The sequence below is a fragment of the Pristis pectinata genome, chromosome 17 (assembly GCF_009764475.1).
Source record: "Pristis pectinata isolate sPriPec2 chromosome 17, sPriPec2.1.pri, whole genome shotgun sequence".
In the NCBI taxonomy this organism is placed as follows: domain Eukaryota; kingdom Metazoa; phylum Chordata; class Chondrichthyes; order Rhinopristiformes; family Pristidae; genus Pristis; species Pristis pectinata.
Window position 1 is genome coordinate 7099150 of NC_067421.1, and position 18834 is coordinate 7117983.

Sequence of the window (18834 nt, forward strand, 5' to 3'; positions counted from 1 at the left end):
GGCTTAGGCGGGGAGGCGTCGCCGAGCAACCGCGGCGGGAGGGCGCATGCGCCGATTGGCCCCGTTCCTGCCCGCCCCCCCTCCCTCCCCTTGTGCCGCCGAATCCCGTCGGTCGGTTGATCTCGCGAGTTTTGCGGCAGTCGGCGGCCTGAGGTGGGAGCGGGCGCCGGTCTCTCGCTGAGGCGTCCGTCCGGGTGTAGGTCGGCAGCGGTCGGGCCCGCCGAGGGCGCAGCGCCGGGATGAGCATCCTGCAGAAGATATCGGAGATCGAGGCCGAGGTAAGGGGAAGCCGGGGCCGGTCACCCACCGGGGGCTCGGCCCAGTCGGCGGCGCCCACGCTGTCCCCCCTGCGGCCTGGGTTTCTGGGGCACTTCAGCCGCGGCTGCTGTGAACACGCGGGGCCGCTCCCTCCCGCCTGCAGATATCGTCTCATCATCGTGGACCACAGCACAGTACAGGCCCTTCGGCCCACAATGTTGTGCTGACATTTTATCCTGCGGTAAGATCTATCTAATCTTCCCTCCCACATAGCCCCCCATTTCTCTATCACTCATGTGTCTAAGAGTCTCTTAAACGTCCCCAGTGTATCTGCCCCCACAACCTCTGCTGGCAGTGTGTTCCACGCACCCACCACTCTCTGTGGGTGTAACAAAACTCACCCCTTACACCTTCCTCCAATCACCTTAAAATTATGCCCCCTCGTGTTAGCCATTGTCGCCCTGGGAAAAAGTCTCTGACTGTCCACTCGATCTGTGCCTCTTGTCATCTTGTACACCTCTATCAAGTCCCCTCTCATCCTCCTCCTCGCCAAAGAGAAAGATCCCTAGCTCACTCAACCTATCCTCATAAGACATGCTCTCCAATCCAGGCAACATCCTTGTAAATCTCCTCTGCACCCTCTGTAAAGCTTCCACATCCATCCTATTAATGAGGTGACCAGAACTGAACACAGTACTCCAAGTGTGGTCTGACCAGAGTTCTACAGAGCTGCAACGTCACCTCGCGGCTCTTGAACTCAATACCCCGACTAATGAAGGCCAACACACCATTACATCCACTGACTTTTACTGTTAAGCCACTGACGTGAACCATAGTGGCATATATCTAAGCTGTGATGGTCAGTCATCTTGAGTTGATGGGAACCCATGCACTTGTTCCTTTTGGGCTGTGTTTGGGTGGTACCTTTCATGTACATCTTGCAGGTGGTGTGTAGGAGGTGTAAAGTTTATTGTCCTTTATCCCATCTGGTTTACCTTCGGATGACCCCAGAGCTACAGCAATATGGTTCCCTGCTAACTGGTCTCTGAAATGGTCGATCGAGCCACTGTGTTCATCAGACTATGAAAATCTCAAAAGTTGATGAACCTCCACGCATTGACGTGGGTAGTGCATACAACAAAGCTGGATGAGTCCAGTTGACTCAACAACATCTGGGGCTTTGTCCCAAAATTGAGAGCTGTCTCATTAATCAAGTAACAGCTGGATATAGCCAAACAGGCTTTCCCCAGCTAATGAATGCCTGAATTATGGACACCCCCTACATACGAATGAGGTTCCATAATATTAAATTCAAGTTTGACTTGTACATACGTTCGTTCCTATGAACGGCAGAACTAGTTTCCTCTCTCACTCCACTTTTACTAATTGTTCTCTCTTATCAGTCTTATGTGCTTTTGACACCGGTTGTTACAATACAATGGAGGTACGCTGACCATATCAAGTGATTTTTGTGTATTTTCCGATTTATGGACAAAATCAACTTATGGACGTCTGTGAAAACAGAATCTGTTCGTTATCCAAGGACGTACTGTTACACCCTGAGCCTTTCCTGTCATCCACACTCTTCCGTTGCAATCCCTGCATATGCCCTGTCCTGCCGAAAGGACAGACCTAGGAGGTGGTGGTATACAGTGGGGAGTGGGAAGCCCTTGGGGTTCTTAATAGTGAGGAAGTGTCCTACTGCTCTCCCTCAGTTGATGAAACTGTATTCCCGTAGTGTTGAATGCCACGTGGAAGAATTACTGACAGTAGCAGCTGAGTGTTGAATACACTCTGTTATTGAGGTAGGTGGGGTGTAGTAGTGGGATCCCAAAATTCATCCCCTGAAGTAGTTTCTGACTCTTTAAGGGCATGGCTGCCTGATTGGTCCCAAGGCACATGGGGAGAGAAGCAATTCAAGGGATGTGCTTGATCTTCTTACCAGTCTACCTGTCACGGAAGTATTTGTCGGTAGTGTGGAGATGAAGTTCTGTCTTCACTGAGCTCAGCCTCCACTGCGTGGCACTTTCACTGGATTAAATGCGGACACTTCAGAACAGACCCCGCAGTTCAAAGCTGGCCATGAATGAGGCTTTCTGTTTCCATCTATTTCAGCAGAGTTATATTCCATCACAATCTATAATTTGACAGGACATATTCAGAAGGGTGTGTAGAAAAAGGTACTAGGCATACCTAAAATGAGGTGCCACCAAGATGAAGCTACAACGCACATCCACGTACTGGCTAAGCAGTGGGACCATACTATAGATAACAAACCAATCCCATTAACTGAATGGATTAGTGATCTTCGATTGTCACATTCAGTTGTGAATGACAGAAGACAATTAAGCAGCTAACAGAGGAGGAACATCTCCATCCTCAATGATGGTAGAGCTCAGCCAGTGAGTGCAAAAGTCAAGGCTAAAATATTTGCAACCAACAGTTGCTGTAACAGAAAATACTGTTCATTTAATTTGCTTCATTGTTCATGAAATCAAGAAATGGTTGCAAGCACTGAACTTGGCTAAGGCAGTGGGCCCCAACAACATCCTAGCTCCTGTGCTCCTAGCCAGTGTGTTCTAGTACAGCTGCAATGACATTTGTTCAACCAAGTGAAAAATTTCCTAGTAATGATCTGTCCACAAGAAGCAAGACAAATCTAATTCCATCAATAGCTGCTTCAACTTATTCTTAGTCATGGCAAAGTGGAAAATGTTGTCAACGCTGTTGTTCAAGCAGCACTGAACTCACCAATGCCTCATCAGTGTTTGGTTTGGGATTTGCTTCAAACCTCCTTATGGACTTAATCAAACATGCACAAAAGAGTTGAATTCCAGGGGTATGGTGAGCAGACTGCCACTTGTAACAAGGCAGAATCTGACTGAGTATAGTGTCATCTAGCCCTTGTTTAAGGTGTTTGCTTTCAGTAAGAGGGGAAATGACCCGAAGAATAAAATGTCACACTTGTTTCAACTTAGCATTACAGTCTTTTGAGTTTGGAGATTTTAAATCCTGTTATCAGTCTTGCATGTCAGAAGTTCCACCCCTCCAGTAAATAACTCTCTCTGAATATGGTGGTGATCTTTCTGTTGGATGGCATTGTGTCAGTTATCAAACTGTTCAATAGTAATGATTGCAAAGCTGCTATTATGTACATGTATTGGTAACAAAAACCAAACAATGTGGTGCAATAGTTCAATAAATCTCTTCCTTGGTCTCTTGATTAGATGGCCAGGACACAGAAAAACAAAGCAACAGCTCACCACTTGGGGCTGCTGAAAGCCCGTTTGGCCAAACTTCGCCGTGAACTTATTGCTCCCAAAGGAGGAGGTGGAGGAGGACCCGGTGAAGGTACTGGATTCATGTTAGAATATCTGAGGAAGCGAATTTACATGCTGTGTTATTTGATCAAATTTGGGAGATCTACAAATGTTGATTTTGACAACATGTTTGTGAAGATTAATGCTTTCAAAGCCATCATGTATTGTTCAGAGTCCTCCCTCTATCCTGCTGTAACTGTAGCAAAATAATGCATTTTCATACGTCATAGGACGAGCAGCGTGGTATAATTGGAGAGAATGGTGTTGGGAAGGATTCTGAAAGTCAGTATAGTTATGAGGGAGAGAATTTGCAGTGACAATAATACCATGTTTGCTAGCACTATCACTAATATTGGAGCAGAGGTTAATGATTGGAAGAGGTGAATCAAGAAGGAATTCAAGAGCAAGGTGAGGGCTCTTGAGGGAGCCAGTGCAGCTCAGCAAGGGCAGTGGTAAAGGAGGGTGGTCGGAAAATAAACTGCTGGAAGGACTCAGTGGATTCGTGTGGAGGCAAAGGGAGGGTTGACCTTTCGGGTTGAAACCCTGTATCAGGACTCAGCCTGAAACCTTGACCATCTCTTTGTCTCCACAGATGCTGATTAACCCAGTGGCTTACTTTTTTTCTCCAGATTCCAGCATCTGCAGGAGTCTTGTGTCTCCGTAAAGGAGGCTGAGACTCTTCCAGTCCCTTTGGGGGAAAATGAATTGGTTGGATTGAGCTGGATCAGGCTCGCCATCTGCAGTCCCTGCTTGCCTGACTTCCCTGGGCCATATGTGGAGTTCTGAATGCTCTGACCCTTTGCCCATTGCAAGGTGTAATGAGGCCTCTATGGAAATAGGCATATGGCTGAGGATCTGCCCAGGACAGCCTTTGAAGGGGGCAAAATTTGCTGACAAATCCTTGTCTCCTGTCAAAGTCTATGCATGCTTTGTAATGGTTTTGAAATGTCTCAGATGTTAAGATTGCTTTAAATAGTTTGAAATTTCTAAAGTAATATTAATTTAAGCACATTGAAACTGGGAAATAATTTAACACATTCAAACAAAATATCTTGGTTGGTGGGGTTGGGAATCCCCATCCAAATGAATGGGATTGCTGCTCTTATGCTAGAATGTGAGAGCACATTACCCAACAGTGTGGCATCACAAGTAGACAGAGTGGTGAAGAAGGTGTTTGGCACGCTGGCTTTCAGTCAGGGTATTGCGTATAGGAGTTGGGATGTTATGTGACCTATGTCTTGTAGATGGTGAGTGGCTTTGGTGTCAGTAGGTGAGTCACTTGTCTCTGCTATCCAGCCTCTGACCCTCTCTTGCAGCCACAATACATGCAAAGCTGGTTAATTTTCTGGTTATTGGTTATCTCTGAGGTGTTGATGGTAGGGGAGTAGGCAGTGGTAATGCTACTGAATGTCAAGGATAGGTGATTAGACTGTCTGTTGTTGGAGATGGTAGTTTTTGTGGCACAAATTAAAAGATGTTCTTTTATAATTTATGCTGAATTTTTATGCTGGTGTGTTTTCATTGATTTCTCCCTCTCTCGCTCTCTCTAATGTTGGTACTAGGGTTTGATGTTGCGAAGACTGGGGATGCCCGGATTGGGTTTGTGGGTTTTCCTTCTGTTGGGAAATCCACATTACTAAGCAATCTGGCTGGAGTGTACTCTGAGGTAGCGGCCTATGAGTTTACTACTTTGACCACGGTACCAGGGGTGATTCGCTATAAAGGAGCCAAGATACAGGTATGATGTGAACCCACCTGGGTAATTGTAGGTAGAGTTAAATTATGCAAAATTTGGTTATCCTTCAAACTCACCAACATAGTCTGTGTGAGCTTGGTATTGCAAATGTCAGTCCATTATCCCCTCTGCTGGTGTGTTTAAGCATCCTTAGTTTACTGCAGTGAAAAGAAAATACCTGGCCACAGTGACACTTGTTACCTTCAGTAAATGTGGCCTTTTAATTGTGTGATGGAAACAGTAATATGGAGGGAAAGGTCCATAAACGTGCTGTATAAATGCATTGTGTAAAACCATTTAAACGTTCGTACAGAACAACAAGCATGTGCTTGAAACTGAGAGCTGATCTCGGCCAAGGAAATGATGGCCGTGGGATCCGGTCTTCTGGAAATGATGACAGGAGTTGTGGGGGGACAGTGTATTACAGTGAGGGTGGGAGACGATGTTGGGATAGAAGTGGAGAGCTTTTTGTCTGATTTTGTGCACTTTTTTGGACACTTACCATTTAAATGTACTTGTCTTCCTGCTCAGCTGCTTGACCTTCCAGGTATCATTGAGGGCGCCAAAGATGGCAAAGGCCGTGGGCGACAAGTTATTGCTGGTAAGTTGCTGGTTTCAACGTATGATTAAAGATCAAGCCCATTTTTGAGTAAAGAACTGGTCTATCCCAGCATATCTTGTGTGTAGGAGAAGGTAACCAGTAACCCTCTTGTCTCATAGTGGCTCGAACCTGCAACCTAATCCTGATTGTACTTGACGTGCTGAAGCCCCTGGTACACAAGAAGATAATTGAGAATGAAGTGGAAGGGTTTGGAATCCGGCTCAACAAGCAGCCTCCCAACATTGGGTTCAGGAAGAAGGACAAAGGAGGAATTAATCTGACATCCACGGTGGGTGATAAGAATTAATTAAAAAGGTTGAAATTAGTTCAAAATTGTGAACTAATTTGATCAATGTGGGGGTGGAGAGGATCTTACTGGAAATTGATAACAGTTGTTTGGTGCTGGTTGTGGTTGTGCTACGTTACAGTGTTGGGTTGCAGTGTTGTATTATCCATGAATATTGTGGTCTTTAAATTTCGTGGTGTAATATTAGCACGTGAATGGTTGTGAAGTTCATTTAGAATCATTGAGTTATACAGCACAGAAACAGGCCCTTCAGTCCAACTGGCCCATGCTGACCAAGGTGCCTTTCTGAGCTAGTTCCATTTGCCTGCATTTGGCCTGTGTCCCTTTCCTATTCATGAACCTGTCCAAACGTTTGTAAATGCTGTCATTGTACCTTCCTTTATCACTTCCTCTGGCTGCTTGTTTAATATACCCACCACCTGCACACAAGCACTCTTCCCCCTCCCTCATTATAAAAAATAAGGTGTCTGCAGCTTGATCGAAGGTGACCACAATGTTGCTGTTGGCTGGTCCACAAGATGAACACACAGATGTTAAATACGTTCTCCATCCTGGAGCATTTCAGTCACTGTTTTGCAACTCTCATTAGTGCTGGTTCTATTTATCATTTCGCTGCTCTGCTGTGTTGAGAGCTGATAAGTGACTGTTCTGATTGTAAAGAATTCAAAAAATGTGTGCAGATCAGAGAAGAAATCTACAGATATGTCTATAATTTTAGATAAGAACTAGCCTGTGACTGTGTGCTCCTATTTGGAGTCCCTAATGCTAAATTATGCACATCTGAGTTGAGTGTCTGAATGCTTATGGTGAACTTAGCAATTGATTCAAAGGTGGACACAGCACTTACGTTTGCAGGGTCGATCAGCTCTCTTTTATGCAGAGCCTTGATTTTTCCTATACTATTATGTTCCTGTTGCTTTACAGAATAATCTCCGGGCTTCCCAGGTCCTCATTGATCAAATGTCACTGAGCTACAAAAAGAGCCTAAAATGGCAATACCAGTAAGAACTTTCCCATCAAAAGGCTGAGTTAGCACAAACATGCAACTGTCTACTGGCCATGCCAGTGAGCTGAAGAATTAACTGATCTTGTGTTTCATCTTCTGAAGCCCAGTTTTTGTCACTTGGTAAAACTTCACATGCTTCATCTTAGGAAATGATGTGTTTAGTTACCTTTTTATATATCTCTTTTACTCCTTGTTTTTGCTCTATATAGTGTGTGCAGTCCGAGTTGGACATGGAAACTGTGAAAAGTATCCTTGCTGAATATAAAATCCACAATGCTGACATCACATTACGGAGCGATTCAACAGCAGACGACCTGATTGATGTGGTTGAGGGTAATCGGTAAGTGTTCTGGATTAGCATCTGCATCAGGTGCTGCCTTTGAATCAAAATTCAGACCATTATATATAGAGCTAATGGTGGTTGGAGTTTAAAAATAGAGAAGCCACACCTGGAAATCTGAAATAACAACAAATTGCTGGAAACATTCAGCAGGTCAAGGCAGTATCCATGGAAAGAGAAACAGAGGACCCTTCATCAGAACTGTGTACAATTTTGGTCCTCGTTATTTAAGAAAGGATATACTAGAGATGGAGGCAGTCTGGAAGAGATTCACTAGGCTAGTTCCTGGAATGAGAGAGTTAGATGTGTACACTTTAGAGTTTTGAAGCATGAGGGGTGATCTTATTCAAACATAAGAGACCCTGAGGGGTCATGACTAGGGAGATGTTGAGATATCCCCACTAAGTGGAGGATCTTGAATGAGGGGACAGTTAAAGGAAATGGGGCGATTATATAAAATTGAACTGCAAAGGAATTTCTTGGGTGGCGAATCTGTGGAATTCTCCACCCCAGGGGGTTGGGGAGGTGAGATCACTGGAGATAAGAGCAGGTAGATGCATTTTTAAAACACTGGTGAGCTCGCAGAGGAGTTGAGGTCTGGGGCAGATCAGCTATTAGCACAATGAATGGGGAGCAGGCTCGAGGGGCTGGGGGCCTGCTCCAATTTTGTGTGTTTTGTGTATTTGGGCTGCTAACCTAATTAAGCACTGATATCATGATGCTTTGTAATTTGAATTTGGGATTCAGAATGTATTGTAACCCATCTCACAATTTCCATATACCACAGAGAGGGATTTAGCTGACAGATCTTTGTCAGTTGCTCATTCGCCTGCCTGCTGGAAGTTGTCAAGGGTAATCGCTCCACTCTGTCCAGACCCCTTCATCATCATTTTGTATCCTTCTAACAAATCTCCCTTCAGCCGCCTCTAATGAAAACCGGTGACAACCTCTCCAATGTGTTCGTTCAACTGCAGTCCCTCACCCCAGAATCCATTTTTGTAACTCCTTTCTGGATCCTCTCTAATGCCTTCATGCCCTTCCTATAATACTGCCACAATTTGGGGTAGCACAGTGGCACACTCATCGACACCAGGGGCAGTTTACATTGACCAGTTAATCTACCAACCAACCAGCATGTCTTTGATTTGTGGGGAAATCAAATGGGGGTAAAATCACGAAGGGTGTAGATAGAGGTGAATAGTCACAATCTTTTTCCCAGGGTAAGGGAGTCTAAAACTGGAGGACATCGATTTAAGGTGAGAGTTGTGAAGGGAAACCCATGTGGTTAATGGGAGAATGTGCAAACTCCACACAGACAGCAAAAGCATTGCTCAGCCACCTTCATCGGTCGGGGCATTGAGTACAGGAGCCGGGATGTCATGTTGCACAAGATGTCGGTGAGATCATACTTGGAGTATTGCGCTCAGTTCTGGTCACCCAGCTATAGGACGGATGTCATTAAGCTGGAAAAGGTGCAGAGAAGATTCACGAGGATATTACCAGGACTGGCAGCCTTGAGTTATAAGGATAGGCTGGGGCTAGAGTGTGTGGGAGGCTGAGAGGTGACCTTGTAGAGGTATATAAAATCATGAAGGGCATAGACAAAGGTGAATAGGCACAGCCTTTTTCCCACGTAGGGGAATCTCAAACTAGAGGACATCAATTTAAGGTGAAAGGGGAGAAATTTAAAAGGGACCTGAGGAGCAACTTTCTCACGCTGATGAGTACATGGAATGAGCTACCAGAGGAAGCTGTAGAGAGGTACAATTACAATGTTTAAAGGACATTTGAACAGATACGTGGATAGGAAAGGTTTAAGGGGATAATGGCCAAATGCAGGCAAATGAGATTAACTCAGATAGGTTGGCATGGACGAGTTGGGCCAAAGGGCCTGTTTCTGTGCTATATAACTCTGACTCTTTACTAGAGTCTGTTCATCCATTCTCGATGTGTGTCATCTCATATCTCTGATAACTCCTTTGTAAATCATGAGTTATACAGCACTGAAACAGGCATAGAAACCAGCCCTTTAGCCCACCATGTCCATTCCAAGCATCAAGCAGCCAACCACATTAATCCCATTTCCAGGCACTTCTATGTTTGACAATTTAAGCTGCTTCTTAAATGCTGTGAGTCTCCCCTCTTGGTCAGTGTGTTCCAGATTCCCTCTGGGTGGAAAAATTCTTCATCAGATCTCCTTTAAACCTCTTCCCCCTTACCCTAAATCTGTGTTCTCTAGTTTTTCCACACTGGTTATGCAGAAAAATTTCTTGCTTTCTACCCTGTCTATGCCTCTGGTAATTTTTGAAACCACAGTCAGGTTCCCCTCAGCCTCGTCTGCTCCAAGGAAAACAAGCCCAGTTTATCCAATCTTTCCTCAAAAGTGAAACACTCTATCCGTGGCAACATCCTGGTGAATCTCCTCTGAAAGCTCTCCAGTGCAATTACATCCTTCCTTGGTGTGGTGACCAGAATTATACACACTGCTCAAGCAGTGACCTACGCAATACTTTATGAAGTTGTACCCCAGCTAATGTATTTTGTGTGCCACCTTCACCACCGTTATCTACCTGTGCTGTCACCTTCAGGGATTCTTGGTCTTGTAGACCAAGGTGCCTCTGTTCCTCAATACTCACTGGGGCGTTACCATTCATTGTGTATTTCCTATTTGTATTAGTCCTCCCAAAGTGCATCACTTATCAGGATTAAATTCTGTCTGCCTTAGTCTGCCCATTTTACCAATTGATCAATATGCTCCTGTAACCTGAGATTATCTTCCTCAGTATAAACAACACCATCAATTTTTGTGTCATTTTAAAATTCATACCTTGATTTGATATTTTAATCAGTGGTGCACTTTTAGTGATTGGTGTACTTGAGAGCATTTTGTTCTTCTACTCCACATGAACTCGCATTTTCAAAGAAATAACTTGCTTCCTTCCTACCAAAATGTACGGCCTCGCAATAATTTGTATTTAACTTGATCAGTAAGTTTATGAAGATCCTCCAGTAATTTGTTGGCATTCTTGTTCATATTTACAAGCCCCCAGTTTGATATCATCTGTAAGTTTAGACATTGTTCTAGATAGTTAATGTAAACTGTGTACAGCTGTGACCCCAGTGGAACACAACTACCATTGCAAATAGAGATGCAAGAGACTGCAGATACTGGAATCTGGAGCAACAAACCATCTGCTGGAGAATAGTGGGTTGAGCAGCATCTGGGAGGGGGGTGGTGGTGGGGGTAGGAATTGTTGATGTTTCGGGTCAAAAGTGTGCACCAGGACTGCTGTTAGCTCAGAAAGAAGCAGAGAGCTATAAAAACTTCCTGGTGGGGGATGAAGGTATATAAAGACTGGGAGATCTTTGCTGCAGAAAGACACACATGACGCAGGGTTTCAACCCGAAACGTCGACAATTCCTTTCTGCCCATGGATGCTGCTTGACCCGTTGAGTTCCTCCAGCAGATTGTTTGATGTTCCGTTTGTAAATAACTACAGTACCTTTTACTCTTGCTCTCTGCGTTCTGTTCTGAAGCCAGCTATTAATCCATTCTGCTGTTCGTCTCCTGGTTCTGTAAACTCAGATTATTCATTAGTCGAAGTGATGGAAAATCTAGCTATAATTACATTTTATGTATTACCATTGATGACGACTTCTGTTACTTCAATGTTCAATATCTTTAGCCATGTAAGATTTACCAACTTAAAATCTATTCTGACTTCATTATTATACTTTTTGTTCACCCTTGTATTACTTCATGCAGTATCTTAATTATAAAAGAATGTAAGTCATTAACTGAACATCCAGAATATTAATTGAGAGGCAATGCCTAATTTTAAAATGTATACCTAGGCTATATTTTAGTGAAAGTAATTCCATGTGGAGATAATGAGTGTTTTCAAGCCTTATCTTAGATAATGCACAGACTCAATATCCTGTTTTCTCCACTGCAGGGTGTATATCCCATGCATTTATGTTCTAAACAAAATAGACCAGATCTCTCTGGAGGAGCTGGATGTCATTTATAAAATACCACACTGCGTACCAATTTCTGCACATCACCGTTGGAACTTTGATGATCTCTTGGAAAAGTTATGGGACTACTTGCAACTTGTTCGTATGTAGGTAGCACTTGAATGAGGATGGGATTCATCTGCTGTTTTGTTGGGATTCTTTAATATTAAATGGTCTGAAATATTGTTGTTGCAGTTATACCAAACCCAAGGGGCAGTTACCTGATTACACTTCCCCAGTTGTATTACCACATCGAAAAACTACGGTTGAGGATTTCTGCATGAAAATCCATAAAAACCTAATTAAGGAGTTCAAATAGTAAGTAATCCTTCCTCCACTGTTGTTGTTATAGCCAAGGTGGTTGAGAAAGAATATGAGACAAGATAAGGATTGCATGATGGACGAAGTCCTTTTGGTAATGACTGTTTGTTTTCTGTTCCAGTGCTTTGGTGTGGGGTTCCTCTGTGAAATACAATCCACAGAAGGTCGGCAAGGACCACGTGATGGAAGATGAGGATGTAATTCAGATAGTCAAGAAGTAAAATGGGACATGATTTCCATCTTTCATCAAAGTTCCTCTATCCTATTTCTTTGATGGTATCAATTTATCACATGAAGCTCTGCACAATGTAACATGATCTGGACTGGGCCCCTCCCTTCAAACTACAGCCAAAGTGTTTCATCCAAAATAGTTGCATAGGTGGAAGCAAAAGGATCTTGATCTTGACTTTAAACATTTCAATTGTATAATTCAGCCAATAAAAGACAACTGGACATTGCAACTTAGTACCAGAACAGAATATTAACTGCACCTAATGTTTTGGCAGTATTAAATTAAGTACCAATAAAAATGCTTGATAGCTTCTTTTAGGGTGGGGATCAAAGACACTCTGAATTGAAAATTCTGGTTGCTTTCCCACTGTATAGAGGTTCATTGCAGAGGAAAGTGGCCACTTGCTCACTAATATTCTTCCTTGTAAGATTAAGGTGTGTTAAAGTTTCCTATCCTGACTTTTCAGTACGATTTATGGTTTAATTTAGTCTGTCCTACCCAAATCTGCACAGGGACTTAAACATGGCAAGTAACTGCTGTCTCTGGTACTCATGAGTGCCCTGTAACTATTTTTGTTAATCTGCCATTTTGTCAGGGGAGGGGAGAGCATCGCATCAGGCACCACTTAATTTTCATGGAGGTTATGCATCTATTTAAAAGTGTATTCACATGTTGGGGAAAGTAAACTTAATACCTAGTATTCTTGTACCTATTATCAGCTCAGATCTTAGAAAATAGAATCAGATCCATTAACCAGCAGTAATTAGATCTGTGTGCATTTGGGTTCAATTTTGATTGGCTTAATTGTTTAAAAACCTGTAACTCCTGGAAGCAAGTACAGGAAGAGTATAGAAAGACATGCACAGGGTTCAGAATGCACAAGGGAGTGGATTAGTCCCTGCCATAGTAGGAAGACAGTTTCAGGGGACTGCATAAACAGAGGAAGCTAGCTGAAGAGGATGGGACAGAGGCAGATTAGAGTTGTAGATGGCTGAAGTAGAATATAGCTGTTAGAGAATATGGTTCAGAAAGGAAAAAAAAAGTGCAAGATATTAAATCCATCTATTATTTACAACCTTGTGCTAAAAGACACTGTCCTTGTACACATTTTGAAGTGTAATCAAAATGGCTTGATGATAGTTTCAGGAGCCTTGGCATCAATGAACCAGTTATCTAGAAATAATTCAGGAGGACCTATGACCAAACAGTTTCACCTGCTTTTGGGTGAATTCCTTCTCCCTACAGCCAGTCTGCTGTTGATTGCAGGGTCAATATTAAAAAACACCCAAGTGCCAATTAAGAAATCTGGCAAAGATCTCATCCAAGGAAGTTCATTGCAGGTTAAGGTAATAAAGTGGTTTTAAAATAAAAAAAAGGGTTTGGAGGCACAGAATTCAAAACCAGGACAATTCTGGTAACCATAAATCATGGGTTAGGCACCAGCTACTGTTGCATCTAATTCCAGAAACATTTCAGGACAAAGTCAAGAGTTGGGTGCAAGTGTGAAGGGGGTGTACTGAAAGGTGCAAGACCTTGGGATAACAACTGAAAAATAGGATTACTAGAGTAGAGCAGTGTAGTCGATTTCAATTGTTATGCTTCCCTTTAACAAATTGTTTTTTTTAAAATAAAGCTAATTTTTGGATTGGGTAGAGATGGAATTTGACATAATCTATCCACCATTCTATGTGGTGGATTCTTTTTATAGTAACTTTCAAAAGTAAATGGATACGTCCTACAATAGAGAAACAAAGGACTGCAGATGCTGGAATCTAGATGAAAAACACGATGCTGGAGGAACTCAGCAGGCAGGCAGCATCCATGAGGGGAAAAAAAAAGCAGGCAGTTAATGTTCAGGTCAGGACATTTCTTCAGGACTGAAAATAGGAAACCCATATACAGTATTGGGGGGGGGGGGGAAGAGAAGAGAAGAGGAAAAACGAGGAGAAAAAGGGAGGAGGGGGGAAGGAAAGGAAGAACAGGGATAGATGGGCGAGGAGTGGAGGTGGGGTGGGCACAAGGTGGTGATAGGCAGGTGCAGGGAATGGGGGGATAGGAGAGTTGAAATGACTGGCAAACAGGGAGATGCAGACTGCAGTTACAGACACAGCACAGGTGTCTGTGAAATGGTCACCTAGTCTGTGTTTGGTCTCACCAATGTAGGTCTGACAAATTACTGCACTGTTGTGCAAGCACCACTAGAATCAGCTAGAAACAACTGAGTTTCAAGGGGAACAAGTCCATTCAGTAAATCTTAAATAGCAGTAACTAGAGCAGAAGATTGTTACCTATGTGGAGTTTAAAACTACACTAGTGCCATATTGGAGTGTTGTGCCATAGTAAGTCTATACCTCCAACCACCTCAGGTGGATGTGAACAGTCACACAGCACTGTTTGAAGAGAAGAAGCATCCTTCCCAGCATTCTAGGCAATTTTGAACCACAGGTATCTTGTCATTACTGAGATTGCTCTGCATATTTGGCTGCTCTGCATGTTTAAACATGTAGCTGTGTCAACACAAGTGTTTATGTGTATCTATTTGAATTTGGCACTATAGAACAAACTCACCTGTTTTTGTCATAGGACAGGTATTCAAACACTGCCTGCAATTCTAAATTATAAAAAGGCATACAGCCTTTTGGAGAAACAAAATTTGCATTAATTGGAAGAAACTTAACATTGAATTCATATTTTATTGTCATTTTGAAAGTCACCTTTGTGCTTTTCCCTTCCCTAAACAACAAATTCCAGCAGTCATGGTCACATTACTTAATGCAAAGCAGAGCTTTACAGTGTAGTGAGAGGACAGTACATTAAATTGGTTTGGGAGAGGGGAGGAGAGAAGATAGCATTTTAAGCCACAGAACAAAAAAGGCACAAAAAAAAAAACACTACTTCCTGAACACTAGAGGCAACATTGTCTGTATGGGTGCTGAGGGCCTTCATGCCAAACTGGTAAGCAAATTTACAACTCAAGCACTCAGCCATCTCTTTGCAAAATGAAAGTTACCAAATTCAAGCTTGCATCCCCCACTCCCCTGCCCCAATCCAACCCAAGCAGTCTGTGTGGACATCAGGGTCAACTAGACGAGTAGGGATGACTTCATGCTGAAGACTTGGTTCCCAGCCCAATAGCACTAAACTGGATCCAATCTGACCTAGTTTTTTCCAACAAAAAAGTTTACAGCATTTTCTGCCATTTCCTGCTCCCAGCATCAAATCAAATCTAGTATATACAGAACATTCCCAGTACAGAGTTGCCTGCTTAATTACTACCTACTGGTCAATGTTCACAGGCCTGCTCAGGAACCATGTAGTGCATTGGAAATTAAAAATATTCATGCTGCAAAATTCCACAAAAAAATTACAAAATTTCAGCAAAACTGGTGTACAAGTCATTGCATTCATCCTTCCAGCAGTTTTATGTACAGTCAGCCACTGCATATGTACAGATGTGAGCAGTGTTATTTTACACAACAAGTTTCTGTACACAAGGTCTATACAATTCTCACGGTGGCCTACATTTGTAAAACCCCTCAAAACCCACTTTTTGCTGCTTTAAGAGTTCACTGGATTCTTAAAAGTATCCAGTGTTCAAGACAGGCATTTGCCACAGAGATTAACTGATCAAACTTTTCTCCACCTATCTTACTGTTGGGATTTAGTTGCTTCCCCAGGTGGTCATGCTCCCAAGTAGCTTTTTTTTCTCCAGTCAAGGGGGTCAGGAAACACTGGGTAACAAAAACAATCCACTTTCAGGACCATTCCCCTAGTACTTTGATGCCTGCAGCTCCCTTCTTAAACGGTCTCATCTTTTCACATATTTTTACATTGCCACACTTCTACTGATGGAGTTCAAGTTCATCCACACTGATCACTTTGCTGGGCATAGACGGCAATGGCTGTTGAAGGACATCACTGCCGAACCACTTGGAGAGATTGACAGGGGATCCACTTCTCTGATGGAGAGGCTGCAGTGTAGAAATTCTGCTGGTTCAGATGCAGGTGGCTCCAGGTCCTTGGCCACTTGTGTTTGGTGACTGCAGCACTGAGTTAGAGAAAAATATTAGATGTAAAATCTCTCTCAAACTTGTTAGAACTACACACATCCAGGCAAGTGGACAGTATTCATTCATCGCTTTTGGTTTGTACCTTGTAGCTGGTGGAAAGGCTGTGGGATGTCAGGAGGAATCACTTGCCATAGAAAGACCCAAGCTCTGACTTACTGTTGCTGCCACACAATATTAACCGATCCATTTGTTGCTACAAGGAACTAAGGAGTCTCCCCCACAAGCCCACCAGGTATGGTTGGTGGGGATTCAAAAAGTAAATTGGATTGAATGTTAAAGGATAGGGAGAGGTTAGAATCTTGGCTGGCATTGTGGGAATTTGTCTCGGCCTTGTTTATGCAGGCATGGACTGCATTTACCAAGTTGAAAAATGGAATTGAGTAGCACAATAAGCAAGCATACCCATTATAAAGTGACATTGAAGCAGCAATTGAAGATAGTTGGGCCACTGACACTACCCAAGGAACTCCTGCATTGATGTCCTAGGTCTGGATGATCAAACTCCTAACAAATCTTCCTTTGTATGACTACCATTTGAGTGTTTTCCCCTAAATGTCTATTGACTTCAGTGTTACCAATGCTCAAAATGCTGCCTTGATGCCAGAACAGCACCCTCACTCAAATTCAGTTTGGGTCCATTTCAGACAAAGGCTGATGAGACTGGTTTTCGTCAGGACTGCTGTTCCCAAACTTAACAGCAAACAGGTCAGAGTGCAAGTGCTGCTTGATAATAGTTTCATGTTCCATCAATTGGCCAATGAAGGTGCCCATTTCATACAGGATATAGCTGTGCAAATTTCCACTTGGTTGGTGGATTCCAATAATGCAATTACCAGCTCAGCCTTCAATTAGGAAATGTTAAAGATCAAGACTCAAAGCCAAAGCTTATTCCCTGTATGCTTAGGAGGCACAGAGAACCTCAATATTCTAAAAGTACTACCAGCACCACCTCAAATTCTCCAAAACCATTGTCCCGATGAACACAGCATCTTTGTCTCTGGTCACACAACCAGCAGCACGCTACCCTCTGCGTGGCCAACAGACCCAGCAAAATAGTGTGAAATTCCTGGTGTGACCACTGAAATGGAGGAGCAGAGTCCATACACTAACAAACAGAAGCACATAACACTTCCAGCTAACCACCAGTGGCAGAGTCTGAAGGTCATGCCTATGACACTGTGGGTAGAGGTGGCTGAAGTAGAAGTCATTAATCCAGGAGGGACTTACAATGTTTACGGAATAGCTGGAGGCACAGCAAGTTCTGGAGCTCAAATCTTAAGTACTACAGCTGAAACAATGTCTGGTCCCATTGCAAATACCTGCCCTCAACTCCATTTGTCAAAAATACTAATGCTTTAGATTTACTTCTACACAACTATTAAAACACTGAGCAGCTTATTTTCCACCCTAATGTTTGCTGCCACTATGGTGCACAATGCCATTCACTACCTCACAGTCTAGTACCCTTAGCTCCAAATAAAAAACATTCTTACTTTTGGATTAGTCAGTAACTGTTAAATTCTACTGACTCCTATTGACATTGCTTGCGAGTCGTTTGATGCTGCATATGGCTTTGCCAACTGGAGCAGAGCATAGCCCATCTTCAACATGCACTACAGGAGTCTTCAATGCAATCAAATGAGAACTGGCAAGGTGTTTTTTTTTAAAAATTTATTCCATCAAGTGTCTCAGATCAGAGGCAATTGGGTGAAGTGCATAGCTGGGTTTTGATTCAAAGGTTAAACATGTTAAGCATGGTAAACATGCATCAGATGGAGTTGTAACGAAATGGGTTTCATCGTTACCACATCTTCAGCTCAATGTTATGAATTACTTGAATTCAAGTGCCCAGCTGCCATGGAGATTCAAGCTCATCTCTGGATCAAGGGTCTAGGACTCTGGATCATAGCCAATAGCAACCACCCCATTCCCAGCCTTCCTTCTTGGAGGGGTGAAGGTCAAATGGACAGCATCACAATCAAATCCAAACAATCTAGAAGCTTTCCTGCCAAGTCAAACTTCCAACAGTTGAAGAAAGATGAAGTTTTCTATCAATGTGATTGATTTTTCCCAATGATAATCCAAATTTGAAACTTCAAGAGAAGTGCAAAATTGAACTTTTACCTTGTCTTATCATAGCCAGGTGCTGTAAGGATGTTCCAGATGCCTGAATTTGTGCTGCAGAGATTGCAGCTCGAGGGTTCAGGAGAGGGAGTCCACTTGCTGGAAGAGGGTAGAAGGTCTGCCCAAGGAGAGTTGGAGGGAGGCTCTGCAAATGTGATAGATCCACACCCGACTGAAACATACCTGCCACAGAAGATTTGGGAGATAACTGGTTTACAAATCGTAGATTTCTGAGCTGTTTGCAATTCTTGCATACAGCACAATTTACTGGAGACTTCAGCATCTTTTCATAATGCTTAACAAAGGCAGACTAACAAACAGCATTCTGACATGGAGGTTAGCCCTCAATTGCTAAGAGACTGTTAATCAGCTTTAAAAAAAAAAGCACTGTCTGGATTAATAAGCAAATTAAAATGCACTTTCAGTTTCTGATGTTCCAAGCATTTCAACCAAGGAAGCTGCCAAACCAATCCCTAACTAGCAAGGAGCCCCAGGAACCCAGG

General features: G+C 43.1%; 2 protein-coding genes across 2 annotated transcripts in view; one reads left to right on the top strand and one right to left on the bottom strand.

Moving 5' to 3' along the window:
* Positions 1-117: 117 nt before the first annotated feature.
* drg1 (developmentally regulated GTP binding protein 1) lies at positions 118-13787 on the top strand. The gene is made up of 9 exons (XM_052032010.1): positions 118-278; positions 3486-3609; positions 5141-5316; positions 5845-5914; positions 6034-6203; positions 7437-7567; positions 11524-11691; positions 11780-11902; positions 12027-13787. The coding sequence occupies exons 1-9, from the start codon at positions 240-242 to the stop codon at positions 12124-12126; spliced, it is 1101 nt and encodes a 366-aa protein (XP_051887970.1). The 5' UTR covers positions 118-239; the 3' UTR covers positions 12127-13787.
* Positions 13788-14618: 831 nt separating this feature from the next.
* eif4enif1 (eukaryotic translation initiation factor 4E nuclear import factor 1) overlaps positions 14619-18834 on the bottom strand; it is a 43841-nt gene continuing 39625 nt past the window's right edge. The window contains exons 17-18 of the mRNA XM_052032336.1: positions 18332-18514; positions 14619-16185 (exon numbers count right to left, since the gene is read on the bottom strand). Coding sequence (XP_051888296.1) covers positions 16133-16185; positions 18332-18514 — 236 coding nt within the window. The 3' untranslated portion in view covers positions 14619-16132. The remainder of the gene's footprint in view (positions 16186-18331; positions 18515-18834) is intronic.